This window comes from Myodes glareolus, chromosome 14 (assembly GCF_982192425.1).
Source record: "Myodes glareolus chromosome 14, mMyoGla1.1, whole genome shotgun sequence".
Taxonomy (NCBI): domain Eukaryota; kingdom Metazoa; phylum Chordata; class Mammalia; order Rodentia; family Cricetidae; genus Myodes; species Myodes glareolus.
The window spans coordinates 68,091,485-68,113,002 of NC_142039.1; the positions used below are offsets into that span (position 1 = coordinate 68,091,485).

The window sequence follows — 21,518 nt, forward strand, 5'->3', positions numbered from 1 at the left end:
AGGGCAAGCGTTGCTCCATCCCGGCAACACTTGGATTACTCATTGTTTACACATCTGCCAGGGTCCACAGTGTCATGGCATTTCTTCCGTGAGCTTAATTTGGAGTGCCCAGATTTCTCACCGGGTCAGTTGTACCGTCTCTCTAGACCTCTGCTTCACTGAGTACCTGTGGTCTGCTGTATTGGATTTCTTTGTTTAGCAGAGAAACATTGCTATGTTGCTCGGGCTAGCCCTAAATTCCTGGCTCCCACCGACCCTTCTACCCCAGCATGTGAGAGGTGGGCATCACAGAGCCTGGAGCTTTCTTGTCAACTTTAGCTAGAGAAAACCAACCAAGGCCTGAGGCAAGAAGATGGATTAGTTAGCAAGTTCAATGTGGATTTAGAAATTGGACTTCAGACCCCATCTTTTATTTCCATGACTTTGGGGTCTCAGGCATGAGGGACTCTCAGTAAGGAAAATGACATTGAGATGTGTCTTTTGATCATTTTTCTTCCCAAACAACTTTTATAGGTATATGCACAAACTCTTCATGAGTTGACACCTGTGTGCTTCTTGTTTTGCTTTGTTTTCCTTAAGACAGTGTCTCCTGTACCCAAGGCTAGCCTCCAACTCACTGTATAAAGGAGATGGTCTTGAACTATTGACCCTCCAGCCTCTACTTCCTGTTGGAGGGATGATAGTTTACGTCTCCTCCTCCCCTTCCCCTCTTCTTTTGTCCTTTCTTCTCTCTCTGTTCTCTCTCACTCTCCCCTCCCCCATCACTGTGTTCTGTGCCTATTTTCATGTGTGGATGTGCACCTTGTTCCTTTGAGACAGGCTCTGTCACTGACTCTGACTCTCACTGCTGCAGCTGAGCTGGTCAGCCCGGAAACTCCTGAATCTGCCTATCTACACCCTCCAACACTGGGCTTACACATGCAGGTGCCTGTGTCCAGCTGGCTTTTACAGCAAGGGCTCCTACCCACCGAGTCACATACCCAGCCTCTCACATGTGTGTTTGTTCACACATTATCTATCCTTTCTGCAAGCGTCTGGCATCTACAAAATAGAGCCAGCACACACTGTGGATGGCTTCCCTAAAAACAGCCCCAACTCTCTATCCATATATGATGTTTTATGGCATGGTTGGGCATTGCCCAGTAACCAACAAGGTTTTCATCAGCCACATGACTGTCCGAAAGGAGTTGGCACCTCAGGATGCTGGTGACTCACTGAAGGTTGGAGGGGCTGTTTCCATAGTGGCAAAACTTCAGAATAGCCATCGGCCAGGAAGTGTTTGGTTGTGTATCTTCCACCAGCTGCTTTAGTGTATCTTGCCAGCTGCCCTGAGCTTCAAGCAAGGGCTGGGAGGGAGCCCTGGCCACTGGACCAACCAAGCACCATTTCAAAAGGAAATAGTTTTTAAAGTTGCAACCTCCCGCCACTTTCAGGAAATGGGCTGCCTGACAGGAGAAAGGGAAGTGTAATCACATATGGTTCCAAGGTCCAGCTTAGCCTGAACTGTGGCTCTGGTCTTGACATCTTGTACCCAGAGAAAGCAGCACAAATCACCCCAGTTTGCAGACAAACTCCTGGCTGCTGGCCTGACTGAACTCTTCTCAACCTCAATGCATTTGGGTGTTTTTGAATGCTCAGAGACTTCATCTTCCTTGTTTTAGCAAATGCAGAGGCCACGGAGGTGTCCCAGGGACTCACCCTGCGCAGATCTCGTGATTAGAAGGCGTGAACTACTAGAAAGCGGGGAATGGCATGGCTGGGGAGAAATGAGGCTCTGACCTGGAAAAGTCACATCCCTGGGTGCCACGTCAGCCTGGAACACACCCTGGCTAGGGCCTAGGGTTTTGAAGTGCCACTTCCTCCTATGGTGTCCGGATTGCCCTGTTCACGTGTCTCGGTTCAAGAGTGCACCTGTGTGTTGTCACCCGGCATGGGGGCCTGGAATACTACATGTAGCTCATGAGACCAGTGAAAATGGAGTCCTCAGGTCATCTGCAGGTCCTGCTGAGCCTCAGGCTGTCTCTGTGGGTTCATCTCACGTGGCTGCCATTCCCTTCTCAAGCACGGGCTGTCGATACCATCTGATAGTATTAAATAGTGTTCTAAGCCTGGCCCTGGTGTTCGGGAGAGGGTGAGAGAGTGAAGAAGGCCTTGGGGAGTGGAAGCATTTGTAGTCTTTCATGTGTGCTCCAGAAGGTACAGTTAAAATGCCCACTGGATTCCCCGTCCGCACCACACCTGCACCTGTGGTTAAAAAAAATGGAGACGAGTCTAGGGGCTCCATAGATACCCAAAGCCTGTGCCTGTTGCCCTGAGCCACACAGATCCCAAGCTCTTTTACTGATCTCCAGAACTTCACAGCCCTGCTGGATCTTTGCACAGTCCAGCTCCATCTCTTGGCATTTCCTTTGTTCTGGCTCGCTGACTCTGGTACCGAGCCTACCTGTACCAGAGGTCTGGGTGCTGCCTGCCAATCACATGCCCACTTGCTGGTTCTGGTGAGCACCTGCTGCTCACAGTGGCTAGAGTACTGTTTCCTGGGTCAGAAGGTCAGAGTACGGTATGATACGGTCTGTTCTCTCTCCAGGATCAGGGCCCGAGACAACAATGGCTCCTTCGCGCTGTGTCTGCTGCACGAAGGGAAAGTTTTGCATTATCGCATTGACAAGGACAAGACAGGGAAGCTCTCCATTCCCGAGGGGAAGAAGTTTGACACCCTCTGGCAGGTGTGGATATATATCTGTGTGTGCCTGTCTCTTTCTGTGTGCCTGTCTCTGTCTCTGCCTCTCTCCTCTCTGAAGGACACAGTGCAGGTCCATAGAACTGCTAGATCAAAAACTCTTAGAAACAAGAGGAGGGACAAGGCAATCTGCCCCATACACTCCCTCAATCCACTCTCTGATTTCCGATGGCTTGTTTGAGACATGTTGATAGAGGCCATTATCAAGTTTGTGAGGCTACAGAGATTTCCATCACCTTTCTCGAGCTATTAAGTTCTTGGTCCTTCAAGATCATGTGATTCAGGGCAGTGCTCAGAATTTTAATGGAACGTCCTGCCATCCAGAACTAGAATAGCATGGAATAACACACACACACAGACAGAGAGAGACAGAGAGAAAGAGAGAGAGAGAGAGAGAGAGAGAGAGAGAGAGAGAGTAATAGGTGACCAAGGGCTTGTGACCCAGCTTCTCCTGGAACTGTGAGATGCCAGGGTGACATCAGGGTAGATAAACCATGTGTACTTACCCTCATAGCAGAGTCCCTGTGGGAAGTCAAAGCAGCCTGGGAAACAAATTTACACTACCTTAGCTCCAGGCAGCTGCCTGTTTAGAAACACTGCAGGCCTGCTCTGCAAAGGGTTCATTCTCAACCAAGCTCTCAGTAAACCTAGAGACAACTCAAGCATGCATACGTACCCTTACACTGTTCACCCCGCTCCCCACAATTGTTGCTAAGCACATTTTTCTTCCTTAATTTGGGATCACAGCTGCATTAAGTATGGAGACAGAAGGAACAAAAGTTGAAGGCCAGCCTCAGGTACATAGTGAATTCAAGGCCAGCCTGGGCTACATAGCAAAATCCTATCTCTGCAAACAAACAAGCCAATAGAGGTCTAGCTGATGGAGATGGTATGGAGACTCCAAACCCCTAGTACATCATCACCTGGCTGTGTGATGGTTTGTTTTAATGGTCAGTTTGTCACACTCTAAATTGCCCGAAAAGAGAGCCTGAAGAAGGATTGTGTAGACTAGGTTAGAGCGCAAGCTTGTCAGTGGGGACTGTTCTGATTGCGTTCATAGACGTGAGCAGACCAGGCTGTGGTGGGTGGCACCGTTCCCTGGGCTGGAGTCCTGGTCTGTGCAAGAGTGGAGAGTATTAGCTAAGCAGTAAGCGAACATGCATCCATCCACTCTCCATTCTTGATTAGGGATGTAACTCACAGTTTCAAGGCTAAAAACGTTTGTTGACTCTACCCAAGGACATCCTCAGCCCATCCCCTAAGTGCCCTGTGGAAGAGACTGCCTGGGATTTGCATAGCTTAAAGTCTGTGAGGGCCATGACTCTGTCACTGTCTCCATTTCTCTCCTTCCATTGACCACTTTCTTCCCTGCTTCTCTTGCAGCTAGTAGAACATTACTCTTACAAGCCAGATGGTCTGTTAAGAGTCCTCACCGTACCATGTCAGAAGATCGGTGCACAGTTAGGTAAGTGATTGGGACACATTGGATCTGATTTGGGGGACATTGGTCACTATCAGCCTGGTGTCAGATTTGTCTATTCCAAACTAATGTAGGCTGAGGCTTTGATTTTATCATGTGATTAAACTTGATGTCATTCCAATTCTAGGAATCATTAGTTGAAGTATAATTAATCACTATATTTAATTGCATGTATTACCAGGGATGGTAGCACAAGCCTTTAATCCCAGCATAGGAGACAGAGGTAGGCAATCTGTGTGAGTTCAAGGCCAGTTTGGTCTATATAGTGAGACTCTGTCTCAAAAAACAAAATCTCACTTAATTGAATGTGTGAAAAATTCAGCAAAAGAGCAAAGTATTGATGCAGGAAGTTTACTGTCTCCTCAGTTTGTTCCAGTTGTATCGATTGATCTGACAAGCAGGTGGTTTGCAAGAACACAACAGTAATTGCCTAACCGCAACCATGGCATATTCTTCTTGCAGGTCAAACGCAAACTTCAAATGCTCACCCTGTGGTAAGTGTTATTACAGGTGCCTGTGCTGAGGAAGCAGTTGTATTTATGTACTCAGGGAGTCCTGTCTTAGTTAGCACAGGTTCTGGACTCCAAGCTCATCCCTGAAGACCTTGGAACTCCCGCGAGTCTGGGGAGGCACCTGCCTGTGGCCACTAGTCAGCTAGCCTGTTTTTGTGATTTCATGACTGGCTTATTTTCTCTTCATCCTTTAGAGAAGTATACAGAGCCAGGAAGAAACCCACTGTTAGATCAGAAAGGTCTCCTGTCAGATGTAGCAAAAGGGGGCATATTGTTCAAGCTCAGCTTGGCACTGTCAATGTGAACATGTGTGAGCCATCCACAGGCCTGCTGACATGCATGTCAGTAGGTAAGGGCTGGCAGACTGGTATCTCCTTGAGTTTAGCTACTCAATTCCTTTGACCAAACCAATTGACACAGAATTACTAGAGATTTGACCTCCTGGGTAAACCGGTTTGGCCAATGATTAGGGTAGGGAGGGTATGCTTGGTAAGAACTCAAGAGAAAGGTCCAGAGAAGGATAGAATCTGGGAGCCTTGGCCAGAGACAACATACCACTCCATGTCACTAGACGAGACTGCACCCCTGACATCCCTGTGTTGGCCTACCACTTTCATCACCATGCCCACAAACAGAGAAGGATCTCAAATCACTTCTCCATCCGGGATGTCAGAGCTAGTACTTTGTTACTGGGCAGATGTTGATCTTCTCGTATCTTGGGGACTCCAGCGTGAACATCCCAGACCATTAGCACTAATTGGGGAATAATTCTTGACTTATAACTCCTAAACAACAAAATCAACCAAAAGCCAAAAATGTGTTCTGTCTCCAGTGGGGACAGGAGGCCACTCAGTACTGACACTGTTGATTCCAGAGTTAATGCCTTCTACCAAACTGAGAGACCTTGAATTGGCTAAAACACCAGTGAACTTGAGGGTCCTCTGAAATACAGTGCTACCAGGGTCCCCACTTGCATGGGGTTCCCATGTTTCTCATGGCTCTGGTATTTATCATCTGGTGCCCTTGAAACAGATCTGTTGGTCCTCTCATCTCAGGCATGTCCAGCTTGTGGCCTAAGGGCTGCATATGTCTGAGGACTTGTACATGCCAATGTCGTAAGCAGCCAGTGCCATTGAACAGAGACACCTCTGAGCAATCAGTGACTAGAGTCACTAGTGGAGCCTGACACACGAGATTTACACAGACAACATGGCAGCTTCCTGTCTCAGCTTTAATTTTGCCGCCTTCAATAGAAACTATTTACTGAATCTGGACATCCCTGCCCCAATGGTAGGCTCTTCTGGCAGCATCTCAAATGGTCCAGATTTGCATGCAGGAAATCTCGCTGGGGCTGGTGAAGGGGGTGGACTGTGCACTTGCAGAAGTAAAGTCAGGCAGCTTGTCATGACAAGAAATATCTTGCATGTATTTTCTGAAACTAAACGCTCTATTTCTCTCTGCCATTGTGGTTTCTAGAGTTGGTCACCTGGTGGAATAATCTCAAGAATCAAATCCTACTCCTTCCCAAAGTCTGGCATCAAAAAGGTGCTAAAGCATCCCCTGCTTGCTGTCCCTGACTAAGTGGTAGGATAGACCCGCATGCAGACCATGCTTGGCTCCCTCTCCGCTTCACCCAGCGCAGCTCTGCCTCCATGCCTCCACTGCATGCCCACGTTTGAATGCAGCTGCTGAGCCGAGCGGCCCTTGCACAGTGCATTCCATGCTTTGCCTGCAGCTTCTCCATCGCTGCTGCTGCATAGCCACACCATGTTGCCTTGTCCTCTGCCAACACACAGCTTCGATCTATTTCAGTGAGGACAACCAGTGCCCACTGACTCTCACATCAGACGCTGCATGGTCAGCTCGCCCTTGTTGTCTAGAGTCATGTGTTGCAGCATTAGCGCCTCTGTCACATGATGCTCTTAACAGTGGAGGGAAGTGAGGTCTCTGGAGGTGCTCACCCCCCGCCCCGAGACATTGGACTGAATTTTGAGGGACAACAAAAAGAAGACCTCAAGATAGCTCAGAGGCTAAAAGCACTTGCCACCAAGCCAGACAGCCTGGGTTTGATTCCTAGAACCCACATGGTGGAAGGAGAGGACTCACTCCTGTAAGTTGTCCTCTGATCCCACGTGTGAGCTGTGACCCAGGCACAGACTAAATAAATAGATGTCAAAAGTTTTTTTGGGGGGCGTTTGGGAATCAAACTCAAGTGTTTTACCACTGAGCTATGTCCCAGCTGTTCTATCAACAGCTGTTTTCATTTTGTCTCGATGTTTTTCCAAGCACATGTACACGTGGCTATGCAGAGACACACAGAGCTGAATAACAGAAGGCATAAAGGCCCAGACATTTTGCTCAGTAATTATCCTCTAGATTAATCATTCGCTTAATCCTGTTGACCAGATCACAGGAGAGAGTAACATGATGGCTGAAGAGAAAGGAGACTGTCCTGTGCTCTGCGCTGTCTGTGATGGTTAATGCTGGAGAATGTTCTGCAGCTGCCCCGTCTCTACAGCCTGGGCCTCACCCAGATTCTGACTCACTCTCCATGCGGAGGGCCCATTTGTGACTGGGACGCTCGTATCCAGAGAGCTCAGTGGGCAGCAGGGAGCATGGTACCTCACGAGCTGGGGTACTTAATATTCTCCAGCTTAGGGAGCTTTTCAAAGGTGCCAGTTATAAAGGCCACTCGGGCCAGCAGCTACAGCACAGTGGGTCAGTGTTTGACTCACAGACACCGTAGTCCTGAATGTGACACCATACTTACCAATCCTCACAGAACTCTGTGGGGCAGCGAGTAAGCCTGTGTCTCCTCCTCCTCGGCTTGACTCCTCCTGAGCTTCCTACCACAACCTGTATGTCATTCCACTTGCCTAATCCAAGGCCTGTTGCTAACTCACAGCCCCCAGCTCTGCACTGTCCTAGCAAGAGACACATCCTAGCATCTCACATTTTGTCTCTTGGGTCCCACCAGAGATGCATCAGTCAGAGATGCCATATATGCACGAGCACACATAAACATATATATGATACACTCATATATACATCCATGCATGGAAAATCTGTGCTTGCGTGTATATATTTGTATATTATAGTTTCATTATATATGCACGTCCATGCATTTGTAGAATGTGTATATTTGTGTGTGCATATATTGGTGCTCACACATGCAGATGTATTACCTGTACATATCTACACACAGATTTATTACAAGAACTTATCTTATGCAGTTACACAGACTAGATAAGCAAGTACAATGTCCGTGGGGGAGATTGTCAAATGGGGAAGGTCTAGAGCTATGTGCAAACTCAGTGGCATGGTTAAAGCTGCCATGCGGTAGGGGTCAGTTAGCTTCCCCTTACCCCTTTCTGTCTTTCTTCAGAAAGTCTAAACTTGCATCTAAGGATTCTTATCTGATGGAGCCAGGCCCGTGGGGGATAATATCCATGAAATAAGTCAGCTGACTGGGGTCTGTAATTCCATTGGCAGAACCCCTTCTCAGCAGCAGCACTACCTCACTCTGAGATTGTCACATGATTCAGTGATGGCCACTCAGATAGGCCAGATGGCATATAGAAAAGCCAGTGCCACACAGCTAGAAGAGATGGCCCAGTCGGTAAAGTTCTAGTCATTCAGGCTTGAGTACTCAAGTTCAGGTTTTTGTCACCCATGTAAAAAAAAAAAACCCAGCACAGTGGCACATGCCTGCCAGTCATTGCAGTACAAAGAAGGCAGAGGCAAGAGGATCTCTTGGCTGGCCATCAATTAGCCAAGTTCCAGGTTCAGTGAGAACTTGGCTCAAAAAATAAGGTGCAGAAGTGATTGAAAAAGATATCTGGCATCAGCCTCTGGAATGTACACACACATGTACACACATGCACAGACACCACACATGCACACACACAGGAGTGCACACACACATGCATACACATGCACACACACACAACACATACACAGGAGTGCACACACACACATGTACCAAACATGGAAAAAAAGCCAATACCAGCAAAGCCTGCCAGCCACACCTTGAATGAATTCTAGCAGTTAGAGAGTCCAGGAAGCATATACTTTGATTTTTAAGATTATCAGTTTGAAACTTTCACTAGAAAAAAATGAAACTAGGATGGGGATTTTGCTCAGTCATAGAGCACATGTCTTTCACCCATAAGGGCCTGGATTTGGTCCCTAGCACCAGGAGGGAGAAATAAAAGTCAAGTACAATTTTTAAATTGATCTTTATTCACGTATGCATGTACATGTCTAGGTGAGTATTTGCTGCATGTGTGCAGCTGCCTTGAGAGGCCAAAAAGAACATTGCATCCCCTGGAGCTAGAGTTACAAATGGCTGTGAGCAGCCCAGTGTGGGTACTGGGAACTGAACTTAGGTCCTCTGTAAACAGCCTCAAGATAGGTGAATTTAAATTTGGAAAACAGCAATGTGTTTTCTATCCTGAGAATGTAACCACACTTAGCTAAGAGGTAAGAGCACCAGTGGTCATATAAACACCTGCTGTTGTGTTGGTTACCTCTGTCCACAGTCGTGCCCAGGAAGAGGCTTCCCAGGGTCACACACCCTCCCTAAGACCATTAAACAGAAACTCATCCTGGGATTTCTTGTTTTATTCAGCATAAATTTTGATGGCCAGGGTTTAGAGAAAGTGTAACGTGAAAGGGCCAGGTCTTAGATCTTTGCCATAAGATGAAATAATAATCATATAGGTCATGTGCTTCTCTTCAGGCAAGCCTACCCATAGCCCACCTTCTAGCAGAGTCTGCCCTCATCCGGGTGCTCTCACTCCTCCTTGGCCTGAGTTCCTCCTGAGACTGGAAGCCACAGCCAGCTGATTGCAGTTCATGTCCTGAAGTCTGCAGGCTTTGGGTCTCTGGGGAGTGTTACCACCCACAGTGCCACTGCTGTCTAACCTGAAACTACTTACAGGGAGCTGGGAGCAAAAGCCAGGGTCTGGGAACACAGGGCTGTGGATGCAGGATGCTGGGCTGAGGCCATCAGCTCCACAGGGCAGTGTGCTTTTCTCTTCATATCATTTCAAAGTCAAAGATAGATAGATAGATAGATAGATAGATACATAGATAGATAGATAGATACATAGATAGATAGATAGATAGATAGAGATAGATCATAGATAGATAGATCATAGATAGATAGATCATAGATAGACAGAGACAGATAGATGATAGATAGATAGATAGATAGATAGATAGATAGATAGATAATAGACAGGCAGACAGACAGATAGATAGATGAGAGAGCAAGAGAGAGCGAGAGCAGTCAATAAAGGACTCACCACACAACTGTGAGGGCCTGAGTTTGATCCCCTGTATCCACATATAAAGCCGCATGTGGTGGAGAGCTCTGGCAATCACAGGCCTGGAGAGGTAGAGTCTGGCAGATCTCTGGGGCATACTGACCAGCCACCCAGCCAAGGAGACACAGTATCAAATACTACGGTGGATGGGTCCTAAGGTTGACTTCTGCCCCCCGACCCCAAGGACACATACATAGCTGCTCAGCCACACACGCAATATCATGCATGCACACACGTATATCTAATGCATCATTGCTTTTCATGCATTGTGACAGAGTAGTTTGAACTTGAAAACTGTCTAGCAAAGGTTGAGTAGCTGACACCATCTAGAGGCACCTGGAAGGCATGATTTGGTGGGAAGGAGCGGCGAGGGTGAGGCTGTCAACACTTCCTTACAGCTCTGTTCTCGGTGCAGAAAAGATGATGCCAGAGAAGGGGCAGACTACGAAATACAAAGTGGAGAGACCGATGACGTGGGTCAGGGCTGCCTACCCACAGTGTGCGTCTCACTGCGGTTCACATTTCCCTCCATTTTAACACTGGCCCATACTTGGTTGGTTGTCATTGTGCCTTTGTGTTCCTTCCTTTAAAAGAGCCCTAGTCCTGGAGGTTTTGCTTCCAGAGCATTTAGTGGTGACGGTGGTCCCAGCAAAGGCCTGTTCTCAAGTACTGTGGGAAAGCGGAAGTGTGGCCTTGTGTCTTCATCTATGTCATAAAGCAGCCAACTGCTCTTTTAACTATCCCAGTGGAAAACCACCCATTCCTTCTTCAGAATGTGCCCCAAGTTGGATGCCATTATTGCCCCAATCCCATAGGTCTCTGCCTGTGCATGAGGCAGGAGGTGGTGGGGACCTGCTGAGGGCTGAGACATCCAGATGAGAAAAGTTATGTTTCCCTTGGAGGGTCTTGGGGGTCTCTGTTTCTGGATCAGGAATGTTCATTCTCATAGAATGCTTTGTGATGGGTAGAACAGAAATGAGGCCTTGAACCACACCGACTTAAAGTGGAGGCCTGCTCTCCATAGGAGGTGCCCAGCCCTTTCCTGTGTCTATCACATAGACACAGGAACAGCACCTGTCAGTCTGGATATGAACTCCCTGCAGGAGCTTGGATGATCTGGGTCTCTTGCCACCCATTACCGCTTACTTCTGATACACTGCCATTTTTCCAGTGGTTTCTAAGTCCCTAAACTCTGCTTTTAAAACATCCCTAGCAGATTTTGGGTGCTGGTTTATTTTAACAAGCCGTTTGAAGTCCTCTTGCCCTGGAGACTATTCTAGAGAGGCTGTGTGCAGCCCAGGAACAAGGCACTGAGTGGCAGGTGGCAGGAACTCTTTAGCCATAGGAAGGGATAGACATGTTTTCCCCATCTTGGGGTATCCTTTAACTCCATGGTGGGTCAGAGTGTGTCTTGGGAATCACAGAACTTTCCTGTGTACAGAGAAAAATCAGAAAGACTTAAAATTGTCATTGTGCTAACCTGAAAACACTTTTTAAAGACTCTTTCTGGCTGGAGTTTGTTTATAGAGGGAGCATAGCAGGGTGGGAAGGGTAGATATGATATGATAGGAATTACCAAGTATGAACTAGGAGAGTTGTCCTTAGCCAGGGCAATGGTAGTATAAATGATAAGAGGGATTCAAGCAACACCCAACACTCCTGAAGTCATATGTAAAAGTTTAAGAGGGTCATAAGAGATTTACCTGAACCTAGTCCCCTCTCTGAGTGCAGAGACTCAAGAGCAAACTCATTTTAAACTATACATGTTTACATTTCACATTTCCCATTAATGAAAAGTTACTTTTAAATCTCTCTGTCGAACCATCCATTATCCATCCATCCATCCATCCACCCATCCATCTATCCATTCATCCATCTGTTCAACTATCCATCCATTTATCTGTCTGTCCATCCACTCATCCATCCACATATCTATCCACACACCCACACATCTCTCTATCCATCTATACATACATATACACATACATACATGCATATGTACATACATTCATTCACCCACCTATTCATCCAACATCCATTCTTTCACGTGCCTGTGTTGTGTGTTTTTCCTAATCACTCATTACAGCATGGCCCAGCTGCTGAGCTTTGATTTAATGCCTATGTTTGCATAACTTCTGCTCTGTTGTCATGGTTAGTTCTGTTGTATAACCCAGCAGGAGTGCTTGGACAAACCACAAGAAAATGAATCCAGTGGCATCTCCATGACATCTGAAACCAGACGTCCTCTGACTTCATTGAGAGATCCTTTGCCACAGGCATTGCCAGCCTCTACCTCATGGCAAACACCATGTAGCTGGGAAGTCAAAGTATTTTGAGACACATGTCCCTGTGTTCGTAATGACACAGTGTGACTCTGTTGTTAATTTTGATGTGTGGAAATGTCCTGTTAGTGAGACAAGTGAGAATTTAATGTGTGCTTCAAGACAGTGGCTGTGTAATGTTAGCTGAATGTCTCTGTTTCTTTAAATCCCCCCAAATCTGGTACTGTCTCATTTCTTCATGGCAATATGTGGATCTGATAAGGTAAACAGATGTGCACGATAAATAAAAATGGGAGGGGAGGAGTCAAACAGTTAAAGTCAAACCGTGGTTTGCTTGTGAGACAAGCTTAGTAGCCATCATCTTGCTTTAATTTGTCAGTCAAGATGGGTCAGAAGAAGAGAGAAATGTTTCAAATGAAAAATCCATAGGAATACAAGGAGAGTTCCCCCTCCACCTACTTCACAAGGCAAACCGCTCTTAATGGAGGGAGTGAAAAGCCCCTCACCTATATATAAATGACTAAGGGCCAGTGAGCCTTTCCTTCAGCTTCTGCCTCAGTGACCAGTCACAGGTAAAAAGGAAGAGTCCCTCTTCTTCAGGAAGGCAAAGAGAACTTCTCTTGTGGCACGGCACGTGCCTGCTACCATCATTGCTGTCTTGTGGCATGGCACGTGCCTGCTGCCACCATCCCTGTCTTGTGGCACGGCACGTGCCCGCTGCCACCATCCCTGTCTTGTGGCATGGCACGTGCCTGCTGCCACCATCCCTGTCTTGTGGCATGGCATGTGCCCGCTGCCTGCCCTTGCCATCTTTATTGTTATCATCAATGGCAGCAGTGCACAGGGTGGGGGTGGGGATTCGGCAGGATGCATCCTTCTTTGGAGCTTGCAGCTAAGTGGCCTGGGCTACCCTGTGGCATCAGTGCCTTGTGCCTAAATCTGTATGGAATGAAAACAGGTGGACACAACTTGACTTCGCTTTTTCAATAACTTCCTCATGAAATTAGACGAGGAAGGGCAAGTTCAAGGCAGAAATAAACCCATGGGGAGCGTATGAAATTCTCCCATCTTTGGGGAGGTGGGAAACACACAGAGGGCACATAATTGGGAAGGAAGTTCTACTGGAATGAACAGAATGGATTCTCTCCCTCCAGCTCTGAGACCATGTCAGGGGTGGGCGCTGTAAGGCATGAGCCTGTCTAACCTTCTCAGGTCCAAACAGTTGCCTGAAGACTGAGATAAGCCTTCTGACCTCTTCTTAACTCTTTTCCTCTGTCTCCCCTGCATAAGTTAACCAGTGATCATTTGAAAATAATGGCATCCATGCAGAAATGATAACATGCTGTCATTTCTGGGCTTCAGGCTGCCACACCCCAAGGGAGTCGTCCTGAGAGTACAGTGTCCTTCAACCCCTATGAGCCAACAGGAGGGTCCTGGGCCCCGGACAGAGGTGAGAGATGTGCTTTTACTCAGTAAACCTTCAGAGCAGGGTGCACACATGCTTGTCAGTGTGTGGAGTCAGCTTACAAATTCAGGGCACTGTTCCAAATCTCCCTTATGGTGAGGGTCAACATTAGGTGGCAGTGATGTCCAATCAGAGGCAGAAGACATCCCTTATCCATAAAATAAGTAGTTCTGTCAAGTGAAAACGGTCTTTTACAATCAAAACGAACAACAAGATCCCAACAGTTGTCACCATTGACAGCACCATACTTCCGCTTCAAATCCTGTGTATGCCACACTCCATAGACCAGTTAGTTGCCTTTCTTGGAGGAGCATGTGGTCTTGACAGAAGATACAACTCATAGTCATGAGGATTGGGGGGCCATAGAGGTGACTTACTCCCAGAACTGGGACCTCTGGTTGGTTTTTTTGGGTTCATGAGTGTCTCTATGGTTTTTTTTGTTTTATTAGTGAGCTTGTTTATTGCTATAAATTGCCTCCAAACAGGCTTAAAGCAGCAAGAGGGAATTCTCTTTCTTTTAATTTATTCCTTCTGGCTGGAGATGTGGCTCACGGTAGAGGTCTTGTCTGACTTGCACAGAGCCCTGGGCTTCTTTCCCAGCACTGCAAAAGTCAGGTACAGTGTCCCACATGCCATCAAGGTCATTGTTGACTAGATGTTGAGTTTCATGGTCCTTCTCACAGTTTGGTAGCCTCAGGACAGCAGGACGCCATCCTTAGAATCTCAAATATTAAGCATTTTGGCTTTTCATAGCCTTGCCTTGGAAAGCACATGCATCATGGTTCAGGTATAAAAAGCCAGCAAGGAATATGTCCTCCGTGTCTCCTCTCCACAGGAGGATGTCAAAGACTGTTCACAAAGGGTCACAAAGAATGTTCTTAAAGCCTAAGGGGGCTTTGTCCACCTTTGCTACTGGTATAGAAGACCCATCTCCCCTTGCTTCAGTTCTCACCCTCCTGCAAATGTCCCATAAGCCCAAAGGAGTGGAGGGCAGGGGGCCAATGGGTAAAAGCTCACAGGCGTCCTGTCTGGAGTTAGGTGTTACCTGATTGTCTTGCAGGCCTTCAGAGAGAGGCCCTGCCCATGGACACAGAGGTGTATGAGAGCCCTTACGCTGACCCTGAAGAGATCCGGCCCAAAGAGGTCTACCTAGACAGAAGCCTGCTAACTTTGGAGGACAATGAACTGGGCTCTGGTAACTTCGGGACGGTGAAAAAGGGATACTACCAAATGAAAAAGTAAGTACCGTTGCCCCATTGTGTTACTGCCACCCTCAGTGTGAGCAGGCAGTGTGGAAAACTTCAAAGAATGCACCTAGAATGTTCATCTAATCCCAGATGTGAAGTTTAGCCTGGCATGGCTAAGCACTTTATCACTAGCATTATATGTATTCATTTCTGATAAATTATGTCTTATTGTGTATGTGCACATGTGACCCAACACTCATCTCATGTGGTCAGAGGACATGTGAGTTAGTCCTCTCTTTCTCACATGGGTTCCAGGAATTGAACTCAGGTCATCAGGCTTGGCAGCAAGCTCTTTTATCAACTGTTCCCTTTCGCCCACCTTCATTTCCAACTCTTCTGTAAAGAAAGCACCCTTTGTGTGTGCTAACTGTAGTTACGGTAATGAAATGTGTGTATTGATACTTGTGCTTCGTAGAAAATAACTAAATAGAAATAAGCAAATTCATAAGAAAATATGACTGTATTGTACCTCCCAAACATGACTACCTGCAACTAACCTTAGTGTAGGCATTTGTTGGATCTTTATATGTTTGTAAAACTTTGGTTTCTGGTGTTTTGTGTCCTGTGCACATGCATATAGGCCATTTTTAAATAGGTGTATGTAAATCACAGTCACTTTTAAAGAGACTTTTATTAAGAGTCTTTTATTAAGAGAGGGAGAGATGACTCAGGTTAAGAGGGTGTACTGCTCTTCCATAGGACTTAAATTCACTCTGCAGTACCCATGTCAGATGACTCACAGCTGCCTGTAACTCCAGCTCCAAGAACTCTGATGCCCTCTTCTGGATTGAGGGTGTAGGAGGAGGGCCTGCTTGTTCGTCCAGGCTGCCTGGCTATCTTAGCCTCAAAATAACCACAGAGAAACTGTATTAATTAAATCACTGCTTGGCCCATTAGCTCTAACTTCTTATTGGCTAACTCTTACATATTAGTTTAACCCATTTCTATTAATCTGTACATCACCACGAGTTCATGGCCTACCAGCAAATTCTCAGAACATCTATCTCCAACAGTGGGTCCATGGTATCTCTCCGACTCTGCTTTCTTCCTCCCAGAATTCACTTCTGTTTTCTCTGCCTACCTAAGTTCTGTCCTATCAGGCCAAGGCAGTTTCTTTATTCACTAACCAATATAAGCAACACACAGAGGGGACTCCCACATCACTGAGGGTACCTGCACTCAACATGCATATACCAACACAGACACACACTTAGATACAAAATTTAAAACAAACCTTTTAAAAAACTGAATATGTGAACCTACAGAGGCTATCTCATTCAAACCACCCCGTGAAGTTATCAATTGCTTTTTACAGTTCCTACAATGGGGCCTTGTTCTCTTGTCTGTAAAAGAGCCTAAGGGTTGGAAAATGAGGAGTCTCAGAAACTCTCTTCCTGGGGCAACATAAACAAATGTTCAGACATCAGAACAATGGCAGCCTCATGAAATTAGTGGGGCATCACTTTTTCTTTGACTTCTCTAGAAGAGGTGGTATTTTCTTTTGCAAATATTTATAGGAATCAAGAAACTTTTTAAAAACTTCTTAATTTGGATCCCTACCTCACACCATAGATGCACCAAGGAACCCAAATATAAAAGTCAAAGTAGGTGGCTAGAGATGACAGAATGGAGCCTCTCATGGCTCCAGGAGGACCCAGAGAGTCTCCTCCAGAACTGAACTATCTAAATGCACCTGTAAAGACCATGGGCTGCATCCCAAATCACTACAACACTAGCGTGTGTGCTTTTCTCTGTGTCTGTCTGACTTATTCTGTTATTTGATGCATTCTCTTTCTTAGATGTGTGCAGTGTGTGTGTATGTGTGTGTGTGTGTAGTGTGAGTATACACGCATGCAGGTATGGGAAGTATGGATGGGGATTGAGGAATCGAATTTTGATCCTCAAGCTTGGTAACATGCACCTTTACCTACCGAACCTCTCACAGCCCCTTAACTGACTGTTTTTATTCTCCAATTTGAAGGTTCAGCAAGAGAAGCAACTCTCATCCTTGTAGAAATTTTATCACAGGTACAGTTTTTCAAATCATATGTAGTTAATATTTGTTCTTTTATTTAAAACACATTTTGTTAGAATATTTTCAAAAGTTCAGCATGATTCATGTGATATTTTTATGAGAAAATGAAAAATCTATATTTTGGAAACACATTGAGGGCTGCTTAAATTTAACAGCGTCCACTGGGAAAGAAGTGCGCCTTTAACTGTGATCTTTAACATTGAACTGGGCTTTGAACTGGGCATGATGGCACCCACCTGTGATCCCCAGCACTCCAGAGGTAGAGGCAGGAGGACCAGGAGTTTAAAGTCAACCTCCACTATACAGCAGGCTTGAGGCTAGAATGGATTACATAAGACTCTGTTGCAAAAAGAAACAACAACAACAACAACAAAAAGTAAAACAATGTATGTTCTTTAATTCTGGGCACAGACACCCATTTTCAATACCACAAAGGAACATTGTATTCACATATGCATATAGACATAACCTAGCCAGCAAATCACATGATGTTGCAGGAAGCTATATGTATGGCATAGCTGGTGGACCTCATAGGAGCTGTTTTAGTATTTTTCAATTTGGAACTTTCCTCAACTTGGAACATTCTCTATCACTGTCTGCTACCCTTGTTTACAGGTAGTGGCACATTGTTCCTCTGTCTACCAAAGAGCAATAGATTAGAAGACTGAGTACTACAGAGGCTAACCCTGGCAGATGTAAACAAGTGTCTACTTACAGAGCACCAACCACAAACCAGAGTACAATTCCCCCAAAGTCCACCATGGGGGCTAGTGAGTTATTAGACTGACTTCAGAGCATGTCTGAGGATTGCTTACGGGAACTGAACCATCAAGAAGTCTGGCTTCTACAGTAATGTGTATAGTCCCTGTCTTAGGTAGGGTTTCTATTGCTGTGAAGAGACACCATGAAGGAAAACATTTAATGGGGTGGCTTCTATTTTCAGATGTCCATTCTAATCATGGTGCGCAGACTTGGTGTCCATTATGCGTCATGGTATTATGCAGGCAGACTTGGTGGTAAAGAAGAGTCCTACATTTTGACTTGCATGCAACAAGACGTGGTCTGAGACACTAGACGGTCTCTTGAGCATTTATGAGACCTCAGTGCCCCCTCCACAGTGACACACTTCATTCAACAAGACCACACCTCCTCCAACAAAGCCACACCTCCTCCAACAAAGCCACACCTCCTAGTAGTGTCACTCCCTTTGGGGGCCATTTTCTTTCAACCCACCATAGTCCCCCACATACGACCTCACACACTCCTGCTAACCTTCACAGTCTGTGTGCGCTAACACCTCTCAAGACCATGAGTCTTTGTTTAGTTAGGACAGAATCTCATAGAGATGTCTGGGAGGTGCCAGAGAGAGCTGCAGGAATCCAGGTGACAATTCAGTGACCATCCCCACCCTTTCTTCCTATGAGGAAGCAGCGACAGACAAAGCTGGTCTTGCTGCTCTCTTGCAAAAGACATAGCTGATCTGATAGAAATGACAGCTGTTATATTTAGAGGGAATTAAAGATGACCTTAAGGTTTGGGGCCTCCCATCTCTACCTCTGGGGTGCTGGGAGTTACAGGTCTGCACTACCATGCCTAGTTTGAAGCTCACACATTGTTAAACCTGAGAGTTAAAGATAAAGAAGCAGTCTCTCTCATTGGGCTTTGTTGGATTAAAGCAAGCCCCAACATGTTTCCAAAATATAGATTTTTCATTTTCACATTAAAATATCACGTGGATCATGAAAATATTCTAACAAAATGTGGTTTAAATGAAAGAACAAGCATTAACTTTGTGTGATTTGAAAAACTGCACCTGTGATAAAATTTCTGGAAGAATGAGAAAAATGGTACTAGTCACTTTTAAGTGTGTGTGTGTGTGTGTGTGTGTGCATGTGTGTATGCACACACATGTGTGTGCTTATGTGTATATGTCTCCATGGTGCTTGCAGGTGCTTGTGCAAGTGGTCAACCCTTGGCATTGTGTATTCCATGACCCCAGCCACACCCGGGCATCATGCCTCACGGAAGAGAACTTCCAGGCAGTTTGGAAAGTTTCTCATGAGCTACAATCTGTGTTACAGAGTTGTGAAGACAGTGGCTGTGAAAATCTTGAAGAACGAGGCCAACGACCCCGCTCTGAAGGATGAGCTGTTAGCAGAGGCGAACGTCATGCAGCAGCTGGACAACCCCTACATTGTGCGCATGATCGGAATCTGCGAGGCCGAGTCCTGGATGCTGGTGATGGAGATGGCGGAGCTGGGGCCCCTCAACAAGTACCTGCAGCAGAACAGGTGCCGTGGAGCTCAGGTGCACAGGAGCTGTGCCCTGGCCCCCCTTGGGCTGTGCTGGGGCCTGATTCCTGTGAGAAGCGCTCTCTCTCTCTCTCTCTCTCTCTCTCTCTCTCTCTCTCTCTCTCTCCTCTCCCCCACTTCCTACTTTGCTCCATGCTCACTCAGGAAATTGAGAAACCAATGAGAGGAGATGCAGTCTTTAGATCTAGTTCTCTCTCTCTCTCTCTCTCTCTCTCTCTCTCTCTCTCTTTCTCTCTCCTCTCCTCTCCCCCACTTCCTACTTTGCTCCATGCTCACTCAGGAAATTGAGAAACCAATGAGAGGAGATGCAGTCTTTAGATCTAGTTCTCTCTCTCTCTCTCTCTCTCTCTCTCTCTCTCTCTCTCTCCTCTCCCCCACTTCCTACTTTGCTCCATGCTCACTCAGGAAATTGAGAAACCAATGAGAGGAGATGCAGTCTTTAGATCTAGTTCTCTCTCTCTCTCTCTCTCTCTCTCTCTCTCTCTCTCTCTCTGTGTGTGTGTGTGTGTGTGTGTGTGTGTGTGTGTGTGTACATACATATATATACATCTGTTGGAGCACAGCTATGTGTTAATGTGGGGCGGGGACAGAGGCCACTATTCGATGTCATTCTCTATCCTCTATCAATCTCCCTCCTGCTATTGTTTATTTGTGTGTATATGCCTGTGTGAGTGTGTGCCACATAAATGCAGATACTCAGGTTCAGAAAAGAGTGTCAAATCCCTTGGAGCTGGAGTTACAGGAAGTTGTGAGCCTCCCAACCAAGTTCAGGCCCTATACAAGAACAGTACGCATCTTAACCACTGAACTATCACTTAGGCTCTCCATTTGATCTTGTGAGACAGGGTCTCACTGACTCTGGAGCTCACTGATTCAGATAAACTGGGTTGGCCCCAGAGTCCCAGGGATTCCAGGTCCCAAATGCCATGCCTGGCTTTTATCTGAGTGCTGGGGATCCCCAACTCAGGTCTTCCTTCATCCGTGTGCATCAGACACTTTACCAACTGAAGCATCTCCCTAGTCCTGGCAGAAAACAACTCTAACCATCATTTGGTCTTGAATCTCTGCCCAATGATAAAATCCTCAAGGTGTGTGGGCAGGGCATCTTCCGCAACAGGCGGAACACTCTTCTTAGATAAACACGGTGAACGAGCATCTTCATGGGGTACCAGTCTTGTCTTCTCTGGTTGAGTACCTGCATCTCACGGAGCATGTTGCTGTCCACTGATTGGTCATTAGTGGTCTAAGCACAACTGCTCTATGGCTGGGTCAACACAGAGAAACTCCTAGAAGGAACCAGATTCAGTGACTTAGCCCATCACACTCCTGCGACGTTGTTGTTGCTTTAACTGTTGCCTTCGACTCTGTGGAAAGAGAGTCTTTACAGGCAGGAAATGGAAACACAGAGCTGATTTGTAACCTGTCCAGTTTGGAACAGGGATTTAGAGTCATCCCTGACTCCTCTGAGCCACGGCTGACCACTTCTCACTTTATACACCTGTTCTTTTCTATTTCCAGTATGTGTGTGTGTGCAGGTGCAAGAGGTGGAGGTCAGAGGTCAACCTAGAGCAGTTCCCAGCCCCTGGAATATCACCTGTCTCCTTTGAGACAGGGGTCTCTCATTGACTGGAGTTCATCAGTTATGCCTGACAGGTTGGGCAGGGAGCCCCAAGAATCCACCAGTTTCACTCCCCAGTGTTCAGATTGCAAGCATGGGCCCCTATACCTGGCTTTATTTTCGCATAGACTCTGGGCATCAAACTCCCGTCCTCATGCTTGCAAGATGAGCACTTTGCCGACTAAGCTGTCTCCACAGCCCTGCATGGCCTTCTGTGTGTGCCTGAAAATGAAACACATTGAGCATCATAAGAAGGGTGTTCAGTCTGGAACATCTGTGCAGCAGAGAGATGACCTGCCACACCCATGCCTGCAGTGATGTTTTACTTATGTTTTAATAAATAAAGCTTGCCTAAAGATCAGAAGGGCAGTGCTAAGGCACTAGAGTCAAGCAGTGGTGGCACACACCTTTAATCCCAGGACTTGGGAGACAGAGGTAGATGGATCTCTGTGAGTTCAAGGCCACCCCAGGCTACAGAAGATCAATGCAGAAACAAA

At 46.4% G+C, this 21,518-nt stretch overlaps 1 protein-coding gene across 4 annotated transcripts in view; it reads left to right on the plus strand.

The window, feature by feature from the left end:
• Syk (spleen associated tyrosine kinase) overlaps positions 1-21,518 on the plus strand; it is a 68,888-nt gene that overhangs the window by 39,374 nt on the left and 7,996 nt on the right. For 3 of the 4 annotated variants that reach the window (XM_087896596.1, XM_087896595.1, XM_087896597.1), the window contains exons 4-10: positions 2,588-2,726; positions 4,124-4,205; positions 4,683-4,714; positions 6,209-6,277; positions 13,707-13,794; positions 14,870-15,047; positions 19,173-19,382. In XM_087896596.1, coding sequence (XP_087752722.1) covers positions 2,588-2,726; positions 4,124-4,205; positions 4,683-4,714; positions 6,209-6,277; positions 13,707-13,794; positions 14,870-15,047; positions 19,173-19,382 — 798 coding nt within the window. The remainder of the gene's footprint in view (positions 1-2,587; positions 2,727-4,123; positions 4,206-4,682; positions 4,715-6,208; positions 6,278-13,706; positions 13,795-14,869; positions 15,048-19,172; positions 19,383-21,518) is intronic. The other variant, XM_087896598.1, reaches the window with a different exon arrangement.